At 45.5% G+C, this 17,725-nt stretch overlaps 1 protein-coding gene across 3 annotated transcripts in view; it reads right to left on the reverse strand.

Annotated features, from left to right (window-relative positions):
* AASS (aminoadipate-semialdehyde synthase) overlaps nt 1-17,318 on the reverse strand; it is a 59,705-nt gene extending 42,387 nt beyond the window's left edge. The window contains exons 1-7 of one of the 3 annotated variants that reach the window (XM_030549112.1): nt 17,197-17,318; nt 16,067-16,105; nt 13,981-14,201; nt 10,941-11,117; nt 1,138-1,222; nt 423-490; nt 178-324 (exon numbers count right to left, since the gene is read on the reverse strand). In XM_030549112.1, the coding sequence (XP_030404972.1) occupies nt 178-324; nt 423-490; nt 1,138-1,222; nt 10,941-11,117; nt 13,981-14,193 (690 nt within the window). In that variant the 5' untranslated portion in view covers nt 14,194-14,201; nt 16,067-16,105; nt 17,197-17,318. Of the gene's footprint in view, nt 1-177; nt 325-422; nt 491-1,137; nt 1,223-10,940; nt 11,118-13,980; nt 14,202-16,062; nt 16,106-17,196 lie in introns of all 3 variants that reach the window. The other 2 variants (XM_030549110.1, XM_030549111.1) reach the window with 2 other exon arrangements.
* Nucleotides 17,319-17,725: the final 407 nt, after the last annotated feature.

The raw sequence follows: 17,725 nt of genomic DNA on the forward strand, positions 1-17,725 counted from the left end.
CTAGGGTAACTAAGAATTCATACCACATCATGGCAAAAAACCTAGAAGCAAGAGAACTGAACAAATTAATTCCATCATGAAATTGTGTACAGTGAGTCTACAAGATGTAGAAATAGGACCTGGGTAAAAAGATGCATCAAAAATGAGAATTGCATTGCTGGTGGGCAGGCTTCTTACCTTAGAAACGTTACCAGTGCCTGTAAACACAAATGTTAAGGGTCCAATCGACTTTGGCATCAAACCCAGAGAGATTTCATAGCCAGCATCCCGCACTGCCTGCACAGCCTGGCTGCTGTTCCTGTAGTTATGAGCCATACCAAGGTGCTGAAACCAGACAAAAGTGTTCCCATCAATATGTTTGTCCAGATTCAATGATACTTCTTTTTACTAAAATGTTCAAGTGATATATGTAAAAATCTTACCATGAAAGGAGTGTGATGTCCTAGAGCAAGAAATCGTAATCCCATTCCATGTAAAATATTGATCATTCCTATTTCAGAATTACACAGTTAATATAAATAAGAATGGACATACAGGAGCTACAGTGACTGATACCGAAGATCTTCTTGGACTCAAGATAAAACACAGGTTCAACAACAGACTTGAATCTCAGTCCTCCATTTGACATCCCTCAAATATGACAATTTTTGGGGGGGGGGGGGGGGAAGAGGAGACAAACCCACACCACTAAATTCCACTGAAGAGTAGTGAGCTTTTCAGAGGTACTGAATACAAAGCTATCAGGACCGTGTCACAAAAAAGAGGGCTGATTAGTATGTGTGTTGTAGCTTTACCATACACTTTGGCTCACGGGGAAGGTAATAGACATTTCTTTCTAGAGCACACATTCTGTAAGGCCTCGGGTCACTGATTCTCCTTCCAGTGAGGTTGAGTATCTACTCTCCTGGCAAGACAAATACTGGTTCTGTATAGATAGATGGGACTTTATAGGAAGTAAAATAACGGAGTTGGGAGTGCCGGGAATTAGCAACAGACTAGAAAAAGATTCTCAGGAGCTCCACAGCAGCTACAAAAAGCACGACAGGCCTGGATTCTCAGAAAGTTAATGTAAACTGAAAAGGTGCTGATGTTGGTGGAGCATTATTAGTCCTAGGCCTACTTCTTGTATCACTATACCTGCTACACCAGCCCACTGTCCAAAGGCTACCACTCGTAGTCCTCTGTGATCAACCATTTTCTCATAGTCAAACAATCGAATTTCCTGAAAATACATAAAAAGTTGCTTTTATGTTTTCACTAAAAGTTTAAAATCAAAACAGCAAAATCAAGGATGTACGGCTTCCATGGGAACTGCTTTTACATGCACGCCTGTCATGTTTTGTGCATGAGACACGCAAGTGCACAGGACTGAGTTTTCAGCTGTAGAAAAAACAAAGACCAGGTTGACTTTGGCTTGCTTGGTTTATAACCAGAGTCTCCATAATGTTTTTAAGTGAAGAAATAAAACGTTAGCACTGCAATCAACAGATCATTGGAACGAAACATGACCATCTTTGAGCAACCCAGACGGGCAGATCTTCAGCTGGTGTAAATCAGCAGTTCAGCAACAGAGCTACACTGACCCAGAAGTCATAACCCACAAACCGAATCCTGCCCAAATAGCAGGGTGATTCAGTCCCAATGGGCCACTTGCCGCCTCACAAATAAGACACTCATTGGCAATCTCGTGAGATTCGAGTAAAAGTTGCATGGATACTGGAATCAGATGCATCCTCTCCTCCCAAAAAGTTGAAGATCAAGGTTGTGGCTTGTTGGAGACGCTTGTACTTTTGTTGCCCATGTTCTTTGTAGATAGAGGGCCTCTGTTCTCGGGGACAATTAGTTGCTCAAATCAATCCACTGAATTGAGGATAAAATCCTGGTCCCAGTGAAATAAGTGGCAAAACTTCCATGAGGCCAGGATTTTACCCAATGTTATGAAACATGCAGAGGGCCAAATTTTGCAGTTTCTAATCAGGCAGAATTAACTTCTTTGGAACAGTTAGCCACACAAGGACTGCACACCAGACCCTTTACTGGTATACATGATGTTGATATCAAGTGTACAGTCACATTGACTTCAATCTTTTTTCTCCTCACAATTTACTCTAGCAAGAAAGGTCCCATATTCTTTAAACCATGAGAGAACAGCTCTCAGGAAAGCATATACATCACTTAATCAGTTTTTCAAAGTGTATTATAGCCAAGACTAGTGGCTCTCAAACTCTTGTACTGGCGACCTCTTTCACATACACCTCTACCCCAATATAAAACAGGTTCACATACAAGGTAGTAAAGCTCTGACACTGCTTTGAGCAGCATGTTAAAGGTGCCAGGCCAGGCCGAGGGGTTCAATAAGGGGCAGAGGGTTTCGGGGGCAGTCAGGGGCTCTCCCCCTCCCCGAGTCGGGGGGCCACTTTTGGGGGCCTTGCAGTCCCAGAGTGGCCTGGGGGTTTAGCAGGGGCCAGGAGCGGCCAATTCTGCTTCCCTCGCCCCAGCCCCATCACTTGGGGGAGCGGGCTTGGGAGAAGGGACCCCACACACACACCCACCAGCAGCAGCAGAAGCGGAGCAGCCCAGCCCCAGCCCGTTCCACTTTGCCAGCTCCCAGCCGCAGCGCTCCGCCTCCCACCGCAGGCGAATATGGGGGGTGGGAAGTGGAGTCCCGCGGCTGGGAGGTGGCAGAGTGGACCGGGCTGGGGCTGCGTCGCTCCACTTCCCGCAACCAGTGAGTGCAGAGAGGTTGGGGAAAGGACACCCTCAGCACTCACCGGTGGCGGGAAGCAGAGCAGCCCAAACCCAGCCAGCTCCCTTCCGCCAGTTCCCAGCCGTTGTGCTCCACTTCCCGCTGCAGGTGAGTGCGGGACCTTTTCCCAGCTGCCCCCCAGAGACACAGCTGGGGCCAGGGCAAGGAAAGCGAAGTGGGCTGGGGCCACGTTGCTCCACTCCCCACCGCAGTTGAGTATGGGGGGGGCATCCTTTCCCCAACCTCCCTACACTCACCAACAGCGGGAAGTGGAGCGCTGCAGCTGGTGGAGTGGAGCGGGCTGGGGCCAGGCTGCTCTGCTTCCTGCCGCTGCCGGTGAGTGCCTGTCAGGGGGTGGTGGTGGAGCAGTCAGGGGACCTGAACCCTCACCCTACAAAGCCCCACTCCCCCAGCACCCAACCCTGCCGCTGAGCCACACACACCCAGAGCCTCCCTGCTGAGTCCCAACCACCTTCACTGGAAGCCCCCTGCAAAGTCCCATGCCACTGTACCCAGAACCCCCTGCATCTAGACCCCCACTGAGCCACCCACACTGACTGCCCCACACAGATCCCTCTCACCTCACATCTGGATCCTTCACACTAAGCCCCTCCTGTCATAAACAGATAGCTAAGGGTTAATGTCTCTTTCACCTGAAACACCTGACCAGAGGACCAGTCAGGAAACCGGATTTTTTCAACTTTGGGTGGAGGGAATTGTGTGTCTGAGTCTTTTGTTTCTGTCTGCCTGCTGTCTCTGAGCTTTGGAGAAGTAGTTCTGTTTTCTAATCTTCTGTTTCTAAGTGTAAGGACAAAGAGATCAGATAGTAAGTTATATGGTTTCTTTTCTTTGGTATTTACATGAATATAAATGCTGGAGTGCTTTAATTTGTATTCTTTTTGAATAAGGCTGTTTATTCAATATTCTTTTAAGCAATTAGCCCTGTGTTGTATCATCTTATACAGAGAGAACATTTGTATGTATTTTTCTTTCTTTTTTATATAAAGCTTTCTTTTAAGACCTGTTGGAGTTTTCTTTACTTCAGGGAAATTAAGTCTGTACTCACCAGGGAATTGGTGGGAGGAAGAAATCAGGGGGGAGAGCTGTGTGTGGGTTGTATTGGCTAGCTTGATTTTGCATTCCCTCTGGGGAAATAGGAAAGTACTTTTTGTTTCCAGGATTGGAAACGGAGAGGGCAAATTACTCTGTTTGGATTCACAGAGCTTGTGTCTGTGTATCTCTCCAGGAGCATCTGGAGGGGGGGGAAGGGAAAAAGGATTATTTCCCTTTGTTGTGAGACTCAAGGGATTTGGGTCTTGGGGTCCCCAGGGAAGGTCTTTCAGGGGGACCAGAGTGCCCCAAAACACTCTAATTTTTTGGGTGGTGGCAGCAAGTACCAGGTCCAAGCTGGTAGCTAAGCTTGGAGGTTTTCATGCTAACCCCCATATTTTGGACGCTAAGGTCCAAATCTGGGACTAAGGTTATGATATGGTGTAGCAGTGGTGGGATCTAGACAGAATACAGAAGCCAGTAGGAATATTATATTTTTCTTTTCTCTGCTAAGGGCTTTTTAGCAGAGAGAAACAGTTTGGTTTTAAAAGGGAACCAGAGAGAATTTTTTTTTTCTGCTCTCTCTGGCAGTGTGTGCCTTGCATGTTAAGCAAGAAGTCGTTAAGGGCTATCACCAGTCTTTTGTCATGCAATAGCCCTCCCATTAGGAGGCAAGTACCAGCACTTATATGCATGCAAATAAAGTGGTTTTTCTGGTTTCCCTTCATTGAACATTAGCTAGAGAGAGAAAGGGAAAAAAAGTACTGTTGCTAGGCAGACTCCAGGAGGGAACAGAGCCTGCAGTTCAAAAGAGAAACACCGGAGGGCACCCCAACACAAGAAAACAGGAACCATGTCTACCAGGACAAAAATGGAGGCCGAAGACCAATTCAAAGAAGCTGAACACAGGTGAGAGATGGAAAAACACAAACAGGAACTAGAAATAAAACAAAAAGAGATGGAGATAAAAGAAAAGGAAGAAAACCTCAAACTGGCAGCCTTCCAAAGAGAACAGGCAGCCCAAGAGGCAGCACACAAAAGAAAACTAGAAGAAGAAGAGGTGGCCCACCGCCGAGACATGGAAAAACAACAAAAAGAGAATGAACAGAAGGAAAAACAGAGAAAACATGAACTGGAGTTGGCAAAAGCTGGGCTGCATGTGCCAGCCACCCCTAACAACCCGGCGCCAATTATTGCTCCACAGCACAGGAAATTTCCCACCTACAAGGCAGGTGATGACACCGAGGCCTTCTTGGAAAATTTTGAAAGAGCCTATCTTGGGTACAGCATCCCCGAAGACCAGTACATGGTAGAATTAAGGCCACACCTCAGTGGACCTTTAGCAGAGGTGGCAGCTGAAATGCCTAAGCTGCAAATGAATGACTATAAACTTTTTCAAACCAAGGCCAGATACAGGATGGGGATAACCCCAGATCATGCCCGTCGGCACTTCAGAACCCAAAAGTGGAAACCAGAGGTGTCATTTCCCAAACACGCCTACTACATTGCAAAAAACTATGAGGCCTGGTTAACAGGAAACAACATTCAAACCTTGGAAGAACTGAACCTCCTCATACAAATGGAGCAGTTCTTGGATGGTGTTCCTAAAGACATCACATGGTACATACAAGATAGAAATCCCAAAGATATCGCTGAGGCGGGGGAAATTGGAGCCAAATGGATGGAACTGGCAGAAAGCAAGAAAGCTACTGTCAAGGGAAACGATTACCCCAGGGGGCACACAGACCATAAACCCTACAACCGAGGACAGCCAAAGACCCCACATACCACCCAAGTAAAGCCACCGATACCCTACTCTTCAACCTCACCAGTCTCCAGTAACTCACCTCGGCCCAGTGACCCATCAGATGGAAGATGCTTTAAGTGTAATGAACTGGGACATATCAAGGCCAACTGTCCAAAGAACACCATGCGAGTGCAATTCATTACACCACCATCACACCAAAGATCCCCAGGCCCGGATGCCTCTCAAATACCCGTGGAGCGAAGGGAAAATTTGAGAGTGGGCGGAAAGAAGGTTACTGCGTGGAGAGACACGGGGGCACAAGTGTCAGCTATCCACCAATCCTTCCTTGACCCCAAATTCATCAACCCAAAGGCCAAAGTTACAATTTACCCCTTCATGTCACAAGCTGTAGACTTGCCTACAGCTCAACTGCCTGTCCAGTACAAAGGCTGGTCAGGAATGTGGACTTTTGCAGTCTATGACAATTATCCTATCCCCATGCTACTGGGGGAAGACTTTGCCAACCAGGTGAGGCGGGCCAAGAGAGTGGGAATGGTTACCCGTAGCCAAACCAGGCAAGCTTCCAGACCCATTCCTGTTCCTGAGCCGTCCACAGAGGCCCCGTCTGTGTTACCAGAGACCCAGACAGAGGTAGTGGACCCGGATTCCATGCCTACCACTGAAACAGCCACAGCATCTCCAGTCCCAGGCCCGGAACTGGAACAGCAACCAGCACCAGCAAGTGCAACCACATCTTCGACCTCAACGCCAGAGGGCGCCAGCGAGCCAGAACTGGCAGAAGCAAAACACAGCCATACCCAAAAGGCTCAGCCAGAGCCTGAAATACCCTCAGGTGCACCAGCGGAGAGCGGTTCACCAGCAACGGAAACAACCCCATCACCTACATCGCTTCCAGAGGGACCAAGCCCAAGTCCACAGTCTGAGGAAGAACTGGTGACCCCAGCCTCAAGGGAACAGTTCCAGGCTGAGCAGGAAGCAGATGACAGCCTTCAGAAAGCGTGGGCGGCGGCATGGAGCACCCCACCGCCTCTCAGCTCTTCTAATCGATCCTGGTTTGTTATAGACCAAGGACTTTTATACAAGGAAATTCTTTCTGGTGGACACCGGGAAGAATGGCAGCCGCAAAAACAGTTGGTGGTTCCAACTAAGTACCGGGGGAAGCTCTTAAGCTTAGCCCATGATCATCCCAGTGGCCATGCTGGGGTGAACAGAACCAAGGACCGGTTGGGGAAGTCCTTCCACTGGGAGGGGATGGGCAAGGATGTTGCCAAGTATGTCCGGTCTTGTGAGGTATGCCAAAGAGTGGGTAAGCCTCAAGACCAGGTCAAGGCCCCTCTCCAGCCACTCCCCATAATTGAGGTCCCATTTCAGCGAGTAGCTGTGGATATTCTGGGCCCTTTCTCAAAAAAGACGCCCAGAGGAAAGCAGTACGTACTGACTTTAGTGGACTTTGCTACCCGATGGCCAGAAGCAGTAGCTCTAGGCAACACCAGGGCTAACACTGTGTGCCTGGCCCTAACAGACATCTTTGCCAGGGTAGGTTGGCCCTCTGACATCCTTACAGATTCAGGGTCTAATTTCCTGGCAGGGACCATGGAAAAACTGTGGGAAACTCATGGGGTGAACCACTTGGTTGCCACCCCGTACCACCATCAAATCAATGGCCTGGTGGAAAGGTTCAATGGAACTTTGGGGGCCATGATACGAAAATTCATCAACGAATTCTCCAATAATTGGGACCTAGTGTTGCAGCAGTTGCTGTTTGCCTACAGGGCTGTACCACATCCCAGTTTAGGGTTTTCACCATTTGAACTTGTGTATGGTCACGAGGTTAAGGGGCCATTACAGTTGGTGAAGCAGCAATGGGAGGGGTTTACGCCTTCTCCAGGAACTAACATTCTGGACTTTGTAAGCAACCTACAAAGCACCCTCCAACACTCTTTAGCCCTTGCTAGAGAGAACCTAAAGAATGCTCAGGAAGAGCAAAAGGCCTGGTATGACAGACATGCCAGAGAACGTTCCTTCAAGGTAGGAGACCAGGTTATGGTCTTGAAGGCGCAACAGGCCCATAAGATGGAAGCATCATGGGAAGGGCCATTCACGGTCCAAGAGCGCCTGGGAGCTGTAAACTACCTCATAGCATTTCCCAATTCCTCACTAAAGCCTAAAGTGTACCATGTTAATTCTCTCAAGCCTTTCTATTCCAGAGATTTACAGGTTTGTCAGTTTACAGTCCAGGGAGATGATGCTGAGTGGCCTGACGGTGTCTACTACGACGGGAAAAAAGACGGTGGCGTGGAAGAGGTGAACCTCTCAACCACCCTGGAACGTCTGCAGCGGCAACAAATCAAGGAGCTGTGCACTAGCTTCGCCGCATTGTTCTCAGCCACCCCAGGACAGACTGAACGGGCATACCACTCCATTGATACAGGTAATGCTCACCCAATCAGAACCCCACCCTACCGGGTGTCTCCTCATGCCCAAGCTGCTATAGAACGGGAGATCCAGAACATGCTACAGATGGGTATAATCCGCCCGTGCATGGGCATCTCCAGTGGTTCTGGTACCCAAACCAGATGGGGAAATACGCTTTTGCGTGGACTACCGTAAGCTAAATGCGGTAACTCGTCCGGACAACTATCCAATGCCACGCACTGATGAGCTATTGGAGAAGTTGGGACGTGCCCAGTTCATCTCTACAATAGACTTAACCAAGGGGTACTGGCAAGTACCACTAGATGAACCTGCCAAGGAGAGGTCAGCATTCGTCACCCATGCGGGGGTGTATGAATTCAATGTCCTTCCTTTCGGCCTTCGAAATGCACCCGCCACCTTCCAGAGGCTGGTAGACGGTCTACTAGCTGGACTGGGAGAATTTGCAGTTGCCTACCTCGATGATGTGGCCATTTTTTCAGACTCCTGGCCCGAACACCTACTACACCTGGAAAAGGTTTTTGAGCGCATCAGGCAGGCAGGACTAACTGTTAAGGCCAAAAAGTGTCAAATAGGCCAAAACAGAGTGACTTACCTGGGGCACCAGGTGGGTCGAGGAACCATAAACCCCCTACAGGCCAAGGTGGATGCTATCCAAAAGTGGCCTGTCCCAAGGTCAAAGAAACAGGTCCAATCCTTCTTAGGCTTGGCCGGATACTACAGGCGATTTGTACCACACTACAGCCAAATCGCTGCCCCATTGACCGACCTGACCAAAAAGACCCAGCCAAATGCAGTTAAGTGGACTGATGAGTGTCAAAAGGCCTTTACCCAACTTAAGGCAACACTCATGTCTGACCCTGTACTCAGGGCCCCGGATTTTGACAAGCCATTCCTAGTAACCACAGATGCATCTGAGCGTGGTATAGGAGCAGTGCTCATGCAGGAAGCAACAGATCACAACTTCCATCCTGTCGTGTTCCTCAGCAAGAAACTGTCTGAGAGGGAAAGTCACTGGTCAGTCAGTGAAAAGGAATGCTGTGCCATTGTGTACGCCCTGGAAAAGCTACGCCCATATGTTTGGGGACGGCGGTTCCAACTACAAACTGACCATGCTGCACTAAAGTGGCTTCATACTGCCAAGGGGAACAACAAGAAACTTCTTCGTTGGAGTTTAGCTCTCCAAGATTTTGATTTTGAAATTCAACACATCACAGGAGCTTCTAACAAAGTTGCTGATGCACTCTCCCGTGAGAGTTTCCCAGAATCCAGTAGTTAAAAAGTGTTCTTAAAATGTAAAAGTCTGTTAGTTATATACTTAGTGGTATATGTAAAGGTGCATGTGTTGTATTACCCTGGTTATTTTCAAGTTCTAGAAGGAAATTGCCGCCAGTGAGCTTCCCCACTGTCTGCAATTTGGGGGGCGTGTCATAAACAGATAGCTAAGGGTTAATGTCTCTTTCACCTGAAACACCTGACCAGAGAACCAATCAGGAAACCGGATTTTTTCAACTTTGGGTGGAGGGAATTGTGTGTCTGAGTCTTTTGTTTCTGTCTGCCTGCTGTCTCTGAGCTTTGGAGAAGTAGTTCTGTTTTCTAATCTTCTATTTCTAAGTGTAAGGACAAAGAGATCAGATAGTAAGTTATATGGTTTCTTTTCTTTGGTATTTACATGAATATAAGTGCTGGAGTGCTTTAATTTGTATTCTTTTTGAATAAGGCTGTTTATTCAATATTCTTTTAAGCAATTAGCCCTGTGTTGTATCATCTTATACAGAGAGAACATTTGTATGTATTTTTCTTTCTTTTTTATATAAAGCTTTCTTTTAAGACCTGTTGGAGTTTTCTTTACTTCAGGGAAATTAAGTCTGTACTCACCAGGGAATTGGTGGGAGGAAGAAATCAAGGGGGAGAGCTGTGTGTGTGTTGGATTGCTAGCCTGATTTTGCATTTCCTCTGGGTGAAGAGGAAAGTGTTTTTGTTCCAGGATTGGAAACGGAGAGGGCAAGTCCCTCTGTTTGGATTCACAGAGCTTGTGTCTGTGTATCTCTCCAGGAGCACCTGGAGGGGGGAAGGGAAAAAGGATTATTTCCCTTTTTTGTGAGACTCAAGGGATTTGGGTCTTGGGGTCCCCAGGGAAGGTTTTTCAGAGGGACCAGAGTGCCCCAAAACACTCTAATTTTTTGGGTGGTGGCAGCAAGTACCAGGTCCAAGCTGGTAGCTAAGCTTGGAGGTTTTCATGCTAACCCCCATATTTTGGACGCTAAGGTCCAAATCTGGGACTAAGGTTATGATACCTCCACACTTAGATCCTGCTGGGCTGAGCCTGCCTACCCACACTTCTTGCACTTGGAAAGAGGGGCAGGGCCCTGGGGGGTTTTGGGGCAGGCCCAGCCCTTACGCTGCTTCAGGGTCAGGTGTGGCCTCATTGCCAGGAATATGTTCTAGGGGGTGGGGTTGCAGGGTGATCTCCCATCTCCATGCAGCCAGTGGCCTGTGCTCCCCACTGCCATGCTAGAGCCAACACATTTATTTATTGACAAATAAAATTTGCAAAATTTTAAAATAGTGTGCGAAATTTTTATTTCCCTCAGGAATAAAAATAGAAGCATAGAACATAAATGTTGCAATGCAGCAATATGTTCTAACCCATAGCTAAGTGATGTATAGTAGATACGCTACAGCTGGTGTTTGGATATACAATACCCTCTGATTATTTCCATATTATAGGTTAAGAGAATCAATATAAACAGCTTAAAAAAATTAAATGCATCTCTTAAAAACAACAACAACTGTGGCGAGTTCAGACTTTCTATTATTGTATTATGAAAAGCAAGCTCAAATATCTATGAATATTCAGGTTACCTTCCAATGTCCTATATGCATAATCCTGTTTTTTACATTGTGGTAACAGTCACTGATCTTTCTTACTACAATACTTACCTTTCTTAGAATTTCATCCAGTAGAGACATGTTTGCCTCTTGGGCTTTAATAGTGTGAGAGAAGAATGCATAGTTCTTCTTAGGAATTAATTTATCCTCTGGAGGTCTCTTCACTCCCACAATCAGAGATGCCTCAGAAATATCTTCCTGAATAATGCCACCTGCTTTTATATAATCCTGTAAACAGAGCATTAAGAAACACTTTCATTCTTCAATATTAATGCAGAAAAAACAAAGGCAGACTTAAAAGAACTTATGAAGCAGAAAGATACAGAAACAAGTTAAGGCCTGTTACTAAACAAACTTATTTAAGAGAGTTTAAGAGCTTGGATTTGTATTAGGGCTGTCAAGCGATTAAACAAATTAATCACAATTAATCGCACTGTTAAACAATAGAATACCATTTATTTAAATATTTTGGATGTTTTCTACATTTTCAAATATATTGATTTCAATTACAACAAAAAATATGAGCACTGTACACTTTATATTCTATTACAAATATCTGCACTGTAAAAAAGAAATAGTATTTTTCAATTCACCTAATACAATTTCTGTAGTGCAATCTCTACCACGAAAGTTGAACTTAGATACGTAGAATTATGTACAAAAAAAATTCAAAAACAAAACAATGTAAAATTTTAGAGCATACAATTCCACTCAGTCCTACTTCTTATTCTGCCAATCACTCAGACAAACAAGTTTACTTTTACAGGAGGAGATCATGCTGCTCACTTCTTTTTTACAATGTTACCTGGAAGTGAGATAGGCATTTGTATGGCATTGTTTTATATGATGAACAAGATTTTTAGTAATCCTCATCATATCTGACTTCACTGCCTGGGTGTGAGCTCAAGGCTGGGTTGCTTTAAGGGAACTGTATTTTTTGCTTCTGGGTGTCATAAACAGATAGCTAAGGGTTAATGTCTCTTTCACCTGAAGCACCTGACCAGAGGACCAATCAGGAAACCGGATTTTTTCAACTTTGGGTGGAGGGAATTTTGTGTCTGAGGTCTTTGTTGTCTGTCTGCCTGCTTTCTCTGAGCTTTGGAGAAGTAGTTTCTGCTTTCTAATCTTCTGTTTCTAAGTGTAAGGACAAAGAGATCAGATAGTAAGTTATATGGTTTCTTTTCTTTTCTTTGGTATTTGCATGAATATAAGTGCTGGAGTGCTTTGATTTGTATTCTTTTTGAATAAGGCTGTTTATTCATATTTCTTTTAAGCAATTAACCCTGTATTTTGTCACCTTAATACAGAGAGACCATTTGTATGTATTTTTCTCTTTTTTATATAAAGCTTTCTTTTAAGACCTGGTGGAGTTTTTCTTTACTTCGGGGAAATTGAGTCTGCACTCACCAGGGAATTGGTGGGAGGAAGAAATCAGGGGGAGATCTGTGTGTGTTGGATTTGCTAGCCTGATTTTACATTCCCTCTGGGTGAAGAGGAAAGTGCTTTTGTTTCCAGGACTGGGAACGGAGAGGGGGAGTCACTCTGTTTGGATTCCCAGAGCTTGTATCTGTGTATCTCTCCAGGAGCACTTGGAGGGGGGAAGGGAAAAAGGATTATTTCCCTTTGTTGTGAGACTCAAGGGATTTGGGTCTTGGGGTCCCCAGGGAAGGTTTTCCAGGGGGACCAGAGTGCCTCAAAACACTCTAATTTTTTGGGTGGTGGCAGAAAGTACCAGGTCCAAGCTGGTAGCTAAGCTTGGAGGTTTTCATGCTAACCCCCATATTTTGGACGCTAAGGTCCAAATCTGGGACTAAAGGTATGATACTGGGTAAGTGGTAAGGTATTGTAAAAGCTGTTTTGTTGCTGGCTTTGTGAATCTAAATATCAGAATAACATATCTGGTGGGACTGTCTGCCCCATTCTTCACAGTTTAGCCTAATTGAGCAATCTCAGCATGGCTCCCCTGGGATCCTGGTCACACTACATAAAAGGATTGTTTCATTGGGATAGCATAGGATTGAACCTGGAGACAGAATTCAGCCCATCTTATTACTAGTAATAAATAGGTTATAGAGGTTTTCATTCCTTCAAAAGTGGGTAAAGCATCTCAATCCCCATTCTAAGATGGAGCAACTAAGACACAGAAATTGGGTGGTTTGTTCACGGTCATATAGTGGGTTACAAAAGCTAGGGCTAGGACTTCTGCTCCCACCTCTGAACCTTACCCATTCAACCATACTATCATGCTGCTTCCACTGAGGTTGATGGCAACCTCCCATTGACTTCAAATGACAGCGGGACCAGGCTGAATATTAGCATAACAAAATATCAATAGACTTACACAAAGCAAGTTATCTTTGGTATAAATGTGGTTGTTACTTAAAACATCTGGTTAAAGTGCAATCCTTGAAGCCTGGACAGCAGATTGTATTTTGGTTTTTTTGCCTTCAACTATACTCCTCCCTCTCTCAGACCCTGACTTGATAAGTAAAAAGAGTATGTGTCACAATTGCATTAGCTTAACACAAATGCCTCATTAAGAGTCAGGCTAGCATGACTACAATATGGCCAGCTAGCAAGGCTTCAAACATGATGGCCTGCATTTTAACAGGGCTTTGCAATCACTTCAACTTAACTCAGATGAATTAACAGGATTGTGGGGGTGGGGAAGCCACACCTTTTCTCTGTCACAACTATACACAGCATCAGTGGAAATACGCTGCAGGCAGCAAGGAAAAAGATAAACAGTTACATAGGACATCATGAATTAAATAAAACCCCAAAGTTCCTATGCAAAGAATTATTGAGAATTTAGATAACAGAAGACAGGAAGGTTGGGGGAGGGCAGGACAGACCTGAAAAACAAAGAACAATGAATAGGCATCAATATTACCTTACAGATCTAGCCAATTATTCCCATTGCTTTAGTCAGTGGGAAAGAATGACCCCCTTTTGTAATACATAACAGAATAGCTAATAACATATGTTCGCTATTATGTACATCCTTTAGATCCTTCAATGCTATAATATCATCATTAATAAACCAATGTTACATTTTGTTCATCTAAATAAGAACCACAGCAGAACCTACCTTTTCATGGATGGCTCTCCGGTTTGATGGTTGTACTAAGACTTTGTATCCCAGATTTGTCAGCTCTTTAACATGCTTTGGTGCTAGAGGTGCTCTTCTTTCCCAAACACTAACATCTTCCCTCCTGATAGCCAGTACAGGTTTATGATGGTGACGGCACTTTAAAAGATGGACCCCAAACTTGCCAGTTGTGTCTCTGAACGTTCGTAGCATGATAAAACCTGATGGCAGCAAAGAAAGTAGTTAAAACGACACCAGGCTCGTAAAGGTGCTTAGAAGCCATTGTGTTTGTGTCTCTTTAGAAATCTTTTGTAAAACATACTCAGCTACTAATCACTACAATGATCACAACCCTAGCAATAATTATCACAATTTTCTGATTAATAGTACTAATATTCCCAGATTTCCTGTGCAAGAGAAACCTGAATTTACTTTCATTACCAAATACAAGTGCTCTAATGTAAACTGCAACTGAAACAGTAAGAGAACACGAAGTCTTGTTTTCCCTTCGCTTTGGCTGGGTTACTTCACAAAAATCAAACCACCAGTATTGCTGTATCAAAAAGTTTTTACTCCTGTGCAAGGTATATTGTTCTTAATTCTAGTTACTGTACTTGTAATCAGTGCTGGAGGCTTAAGCAAAAATGCCAGTTAGACTGAGTCACCAGTATAAATATGCAAGAGTCAAAATTTATCAACACCCACCTTATAAATCTTATAAGTATCTTCCTTATCACTGGTGTAGTGATAAAAAAAAAAGACTAACTCATAAAAGAGCAATAAAGTAGAGTTAAAGGTGCTACATGACCAATGACAAATGCCCTTGGGCCATTTCTTTAAAGGTATTTACATAAGCATGCCTCGGCACCCAACCCCTATTTAAATCAACCTGAATTAGGTGCTTAGGCACTTTTGAAAACCACAGTAAGGTCCAGAACCCCAAAAGGTACTTAGATGCCTGAATACCTTTGAGGATCTGGATCCAGATGCCTACGTGCATTTAAACATCTTTGAAAAATCTAGCTCTTAGACCCCAGTTTTGCAAAGACCTATGCACATATTTAAGCATACGAAGGCCCTTTAAACCCAGTGGGACTGCTCATGGACTTCAAGTTAGGAGTATCTGTAATTCTTTGCAAGATCAGGGCTATAGAGAGAAATACATAGTGAGCATCCTACAATATCAGAGAAAACTACTTCAAAATGAAAAGTAAAATGATCTTTTAATACTCACTTACGTGGCACCTTCCTACGAACAGAATGCCTGCAAGCACAGGAGCCTTCCTGATGAAGACCCACTTGCACAAGAAACTAACTGGCTGATTATGGGTCACGTGGGGATAGGGTTTTTTTGCTTGTTTGGGTGGGGTGGGGGAGAGAAGAGTGAGCATGCAAAATTCTGAGATAAGGATCATATCTTCTTTCCTGCTTGTACAGTCCTTGTATTTTTCACATTTGGTCTACTAAAGGGACACTTTCACCTTCAATTTGGCCTGAAAACAAGATTTTATAAAACCTCAGACCAAAAACAAACATTGTGGAAACTTTTTTTGAGTTCCACTAAAAGGAGGTGCTTTTAAACAAACATTCCCAGGAGCCTTTGGAATCCAACACTGCTAAAATAAGTCAGAGCGAAGCTGACTTCACTGATTCACTGGCCTTGCTGAAAGAAGTACAAGGCATATAAAGATTGGCAAGATGGGTTTTAAAAAAATTCTTACTTATAATATCTTAGCTGCATTAATTATGTTAAAGACAAGCAGCAAAGACGAAGTGGGTATTCACCCACGAAAGCTCATGCTCCAAAACGTCTGTTAGTCTATAAGGTGCCACAGGATTCTTTGCTGCTTTTACAGATCCAGACTAACACAGCTACCCCTCTGATACTTGATAAGTTAAAGATAGTACATTTACAACATATTTTTAAATTGACAGCAACTCTTTAAAGTATACTGAATATATGGTTATGCTTCTAATGGTAGTTTTAGTGCCATAAACTGATGAAGTTAGCATGAGTTTTCAATTTTTTAAAAATGATTAAAGTATTTAGTTTTAAAATTAAACAATCTCATTTATCAATACCTGCCTGAAGTGGTACTGCCAATTTCTGTTTTTCCAGCTGCATCTTTAACAAAAAACGAAGAATTCTGCCAGGTACCCAGTGCAAAGTGAAAATATAGAAAAAAAATTTCCCCACAATCTCCTTCAGTTACACTTATCTTAATTGCGAATTGGAGCAATAGCAGATTGATGGGTTTTATATCCCTCCCCTCATGGGATTTTTTAAATCAATTATCAGAGGAGTAGCCGTGTTAGTCTGGATCTGTAAAAGCAGCAAAGAGTCCTGTGGCACCTTATAGGCTAACAGACGTTTTGGAGCATGAGCTTTCGTGGGTGAATACCCACTTCCTCATGTCATGCATCCAAGGAAGTAAGTATTTACCCACGAAAGCTCATGCTCCAAAACGTCTGTTAGTCTACAAGGTGCCACAGGACTCTTTCCGGCTTTTAAATCAATGGAGACTTTCAGATTCACACACACCTTTGCCGGAGATCATGAACAGTTCCTTCCTAACTGACGTATGATGTGCTCCAAACTTGTTTTCCCCGGGTTAGAACGGGGCGGCAGGTAAGCCCTGATCTAGAGATGCAGCTAAAAAGAGCAGTTAATCTCCTTCGCAGTTTTCTCTCCGATGGATTTCTCCCTGTCAGTCTAAATTACTGGCCAGAAAAGAGCTCACGAGCTGGAAAAGTCAGGCTCACTGCCAGGGTCACCCCCCGAGGACAAACGTGGCTACTTTGTTGCCAGAAAGGAAGATGCAAACGTGTCCTCAACAGTCCCGCTGTGCCGAGGAGCGAGGAGGGAGCTGAAAGCCTGGTCTGCCCGACCCACCATGGCGGGACAGGCTCGGAGGCAGAGACACATTCCCAGACAGCGAGAAGCTGCTGCTGTCAAGGCCCCACCCCCCACGGGGCGGAATCACGGAACGCGGGGGGCGACTCCCACAGCCCCGTCCCGCAGTGACCCAGGGAGCCCCACCGGCTGTCCGGGGCGCAGCGGCCCCCCAAGGTCCAGCCCAGAGCCAGCAGGAACAGCTCCACGCGTGGCCTGGAGGTACCCGGGAGTCTAGGCCCCTGGGGAAAGGCTCCGCCGCCTGCCGCGGCAGGACCCCACAGCAGGGATGCAGCGCCCAACTCCCGCCCCGCACCACCTACCTGCCAGCGGAGCGGGGTTTACACGGGGACAACAGAGCAGCCGGCTCTAGGATTGCGCAAAGGAACCGAATCACTGCCCAGCCAGCTATTAACAGAATTTTGGGGAACTAAGGGATGCCGCCCCCCGCCGCCAGCCAATCGAGTGTGACCTTCGGGGTACAACCTTTCCTTCTCGCCAATCGCAAAAGGCCTTCAGGCGTGACGTCATTGGCGACGTCTCATCTCTCCCATACACACCCCCCAACCCGCCTCTCTTATGTGTGTGCTCCTGCTTGGACGGGAGAAATTTCCGGGAATGTCCCGCCCAGGGGCCCTGCCTCTCCAGGGGGACTTGCACAAGGGAACGGGAACGCTCCTAGATACGGACAGTCAATGGGCTAGCAGCAGGGCTGCACAGCCCGCAATGCTGCGGGGATCTGCCATACATGATAGTCGGCGATGGCTGCCAGAGCGGAGCCGCCTTCCCCGAAATGGCTCAGGGGCATCTGGAATACGAGGGAAAACAGGGTGGGGATCCGGGAAACTAGAA

This window comes from Gopherus evgoodei, chromosome 1 (assembly GCF_007399415.2).
Source record: "Gopherus evgoodei ecotype Sinaloan lineage chromosome 1, rGopEvg1_v1.p, whole genome shotgun sequence".
In the NCBI taxonomy this organism is placed as follows: Eukaryota; Metazoa; Chordata; order Testudines; family Testudinidae; genus Gopherus; species Gopherus evgoodei.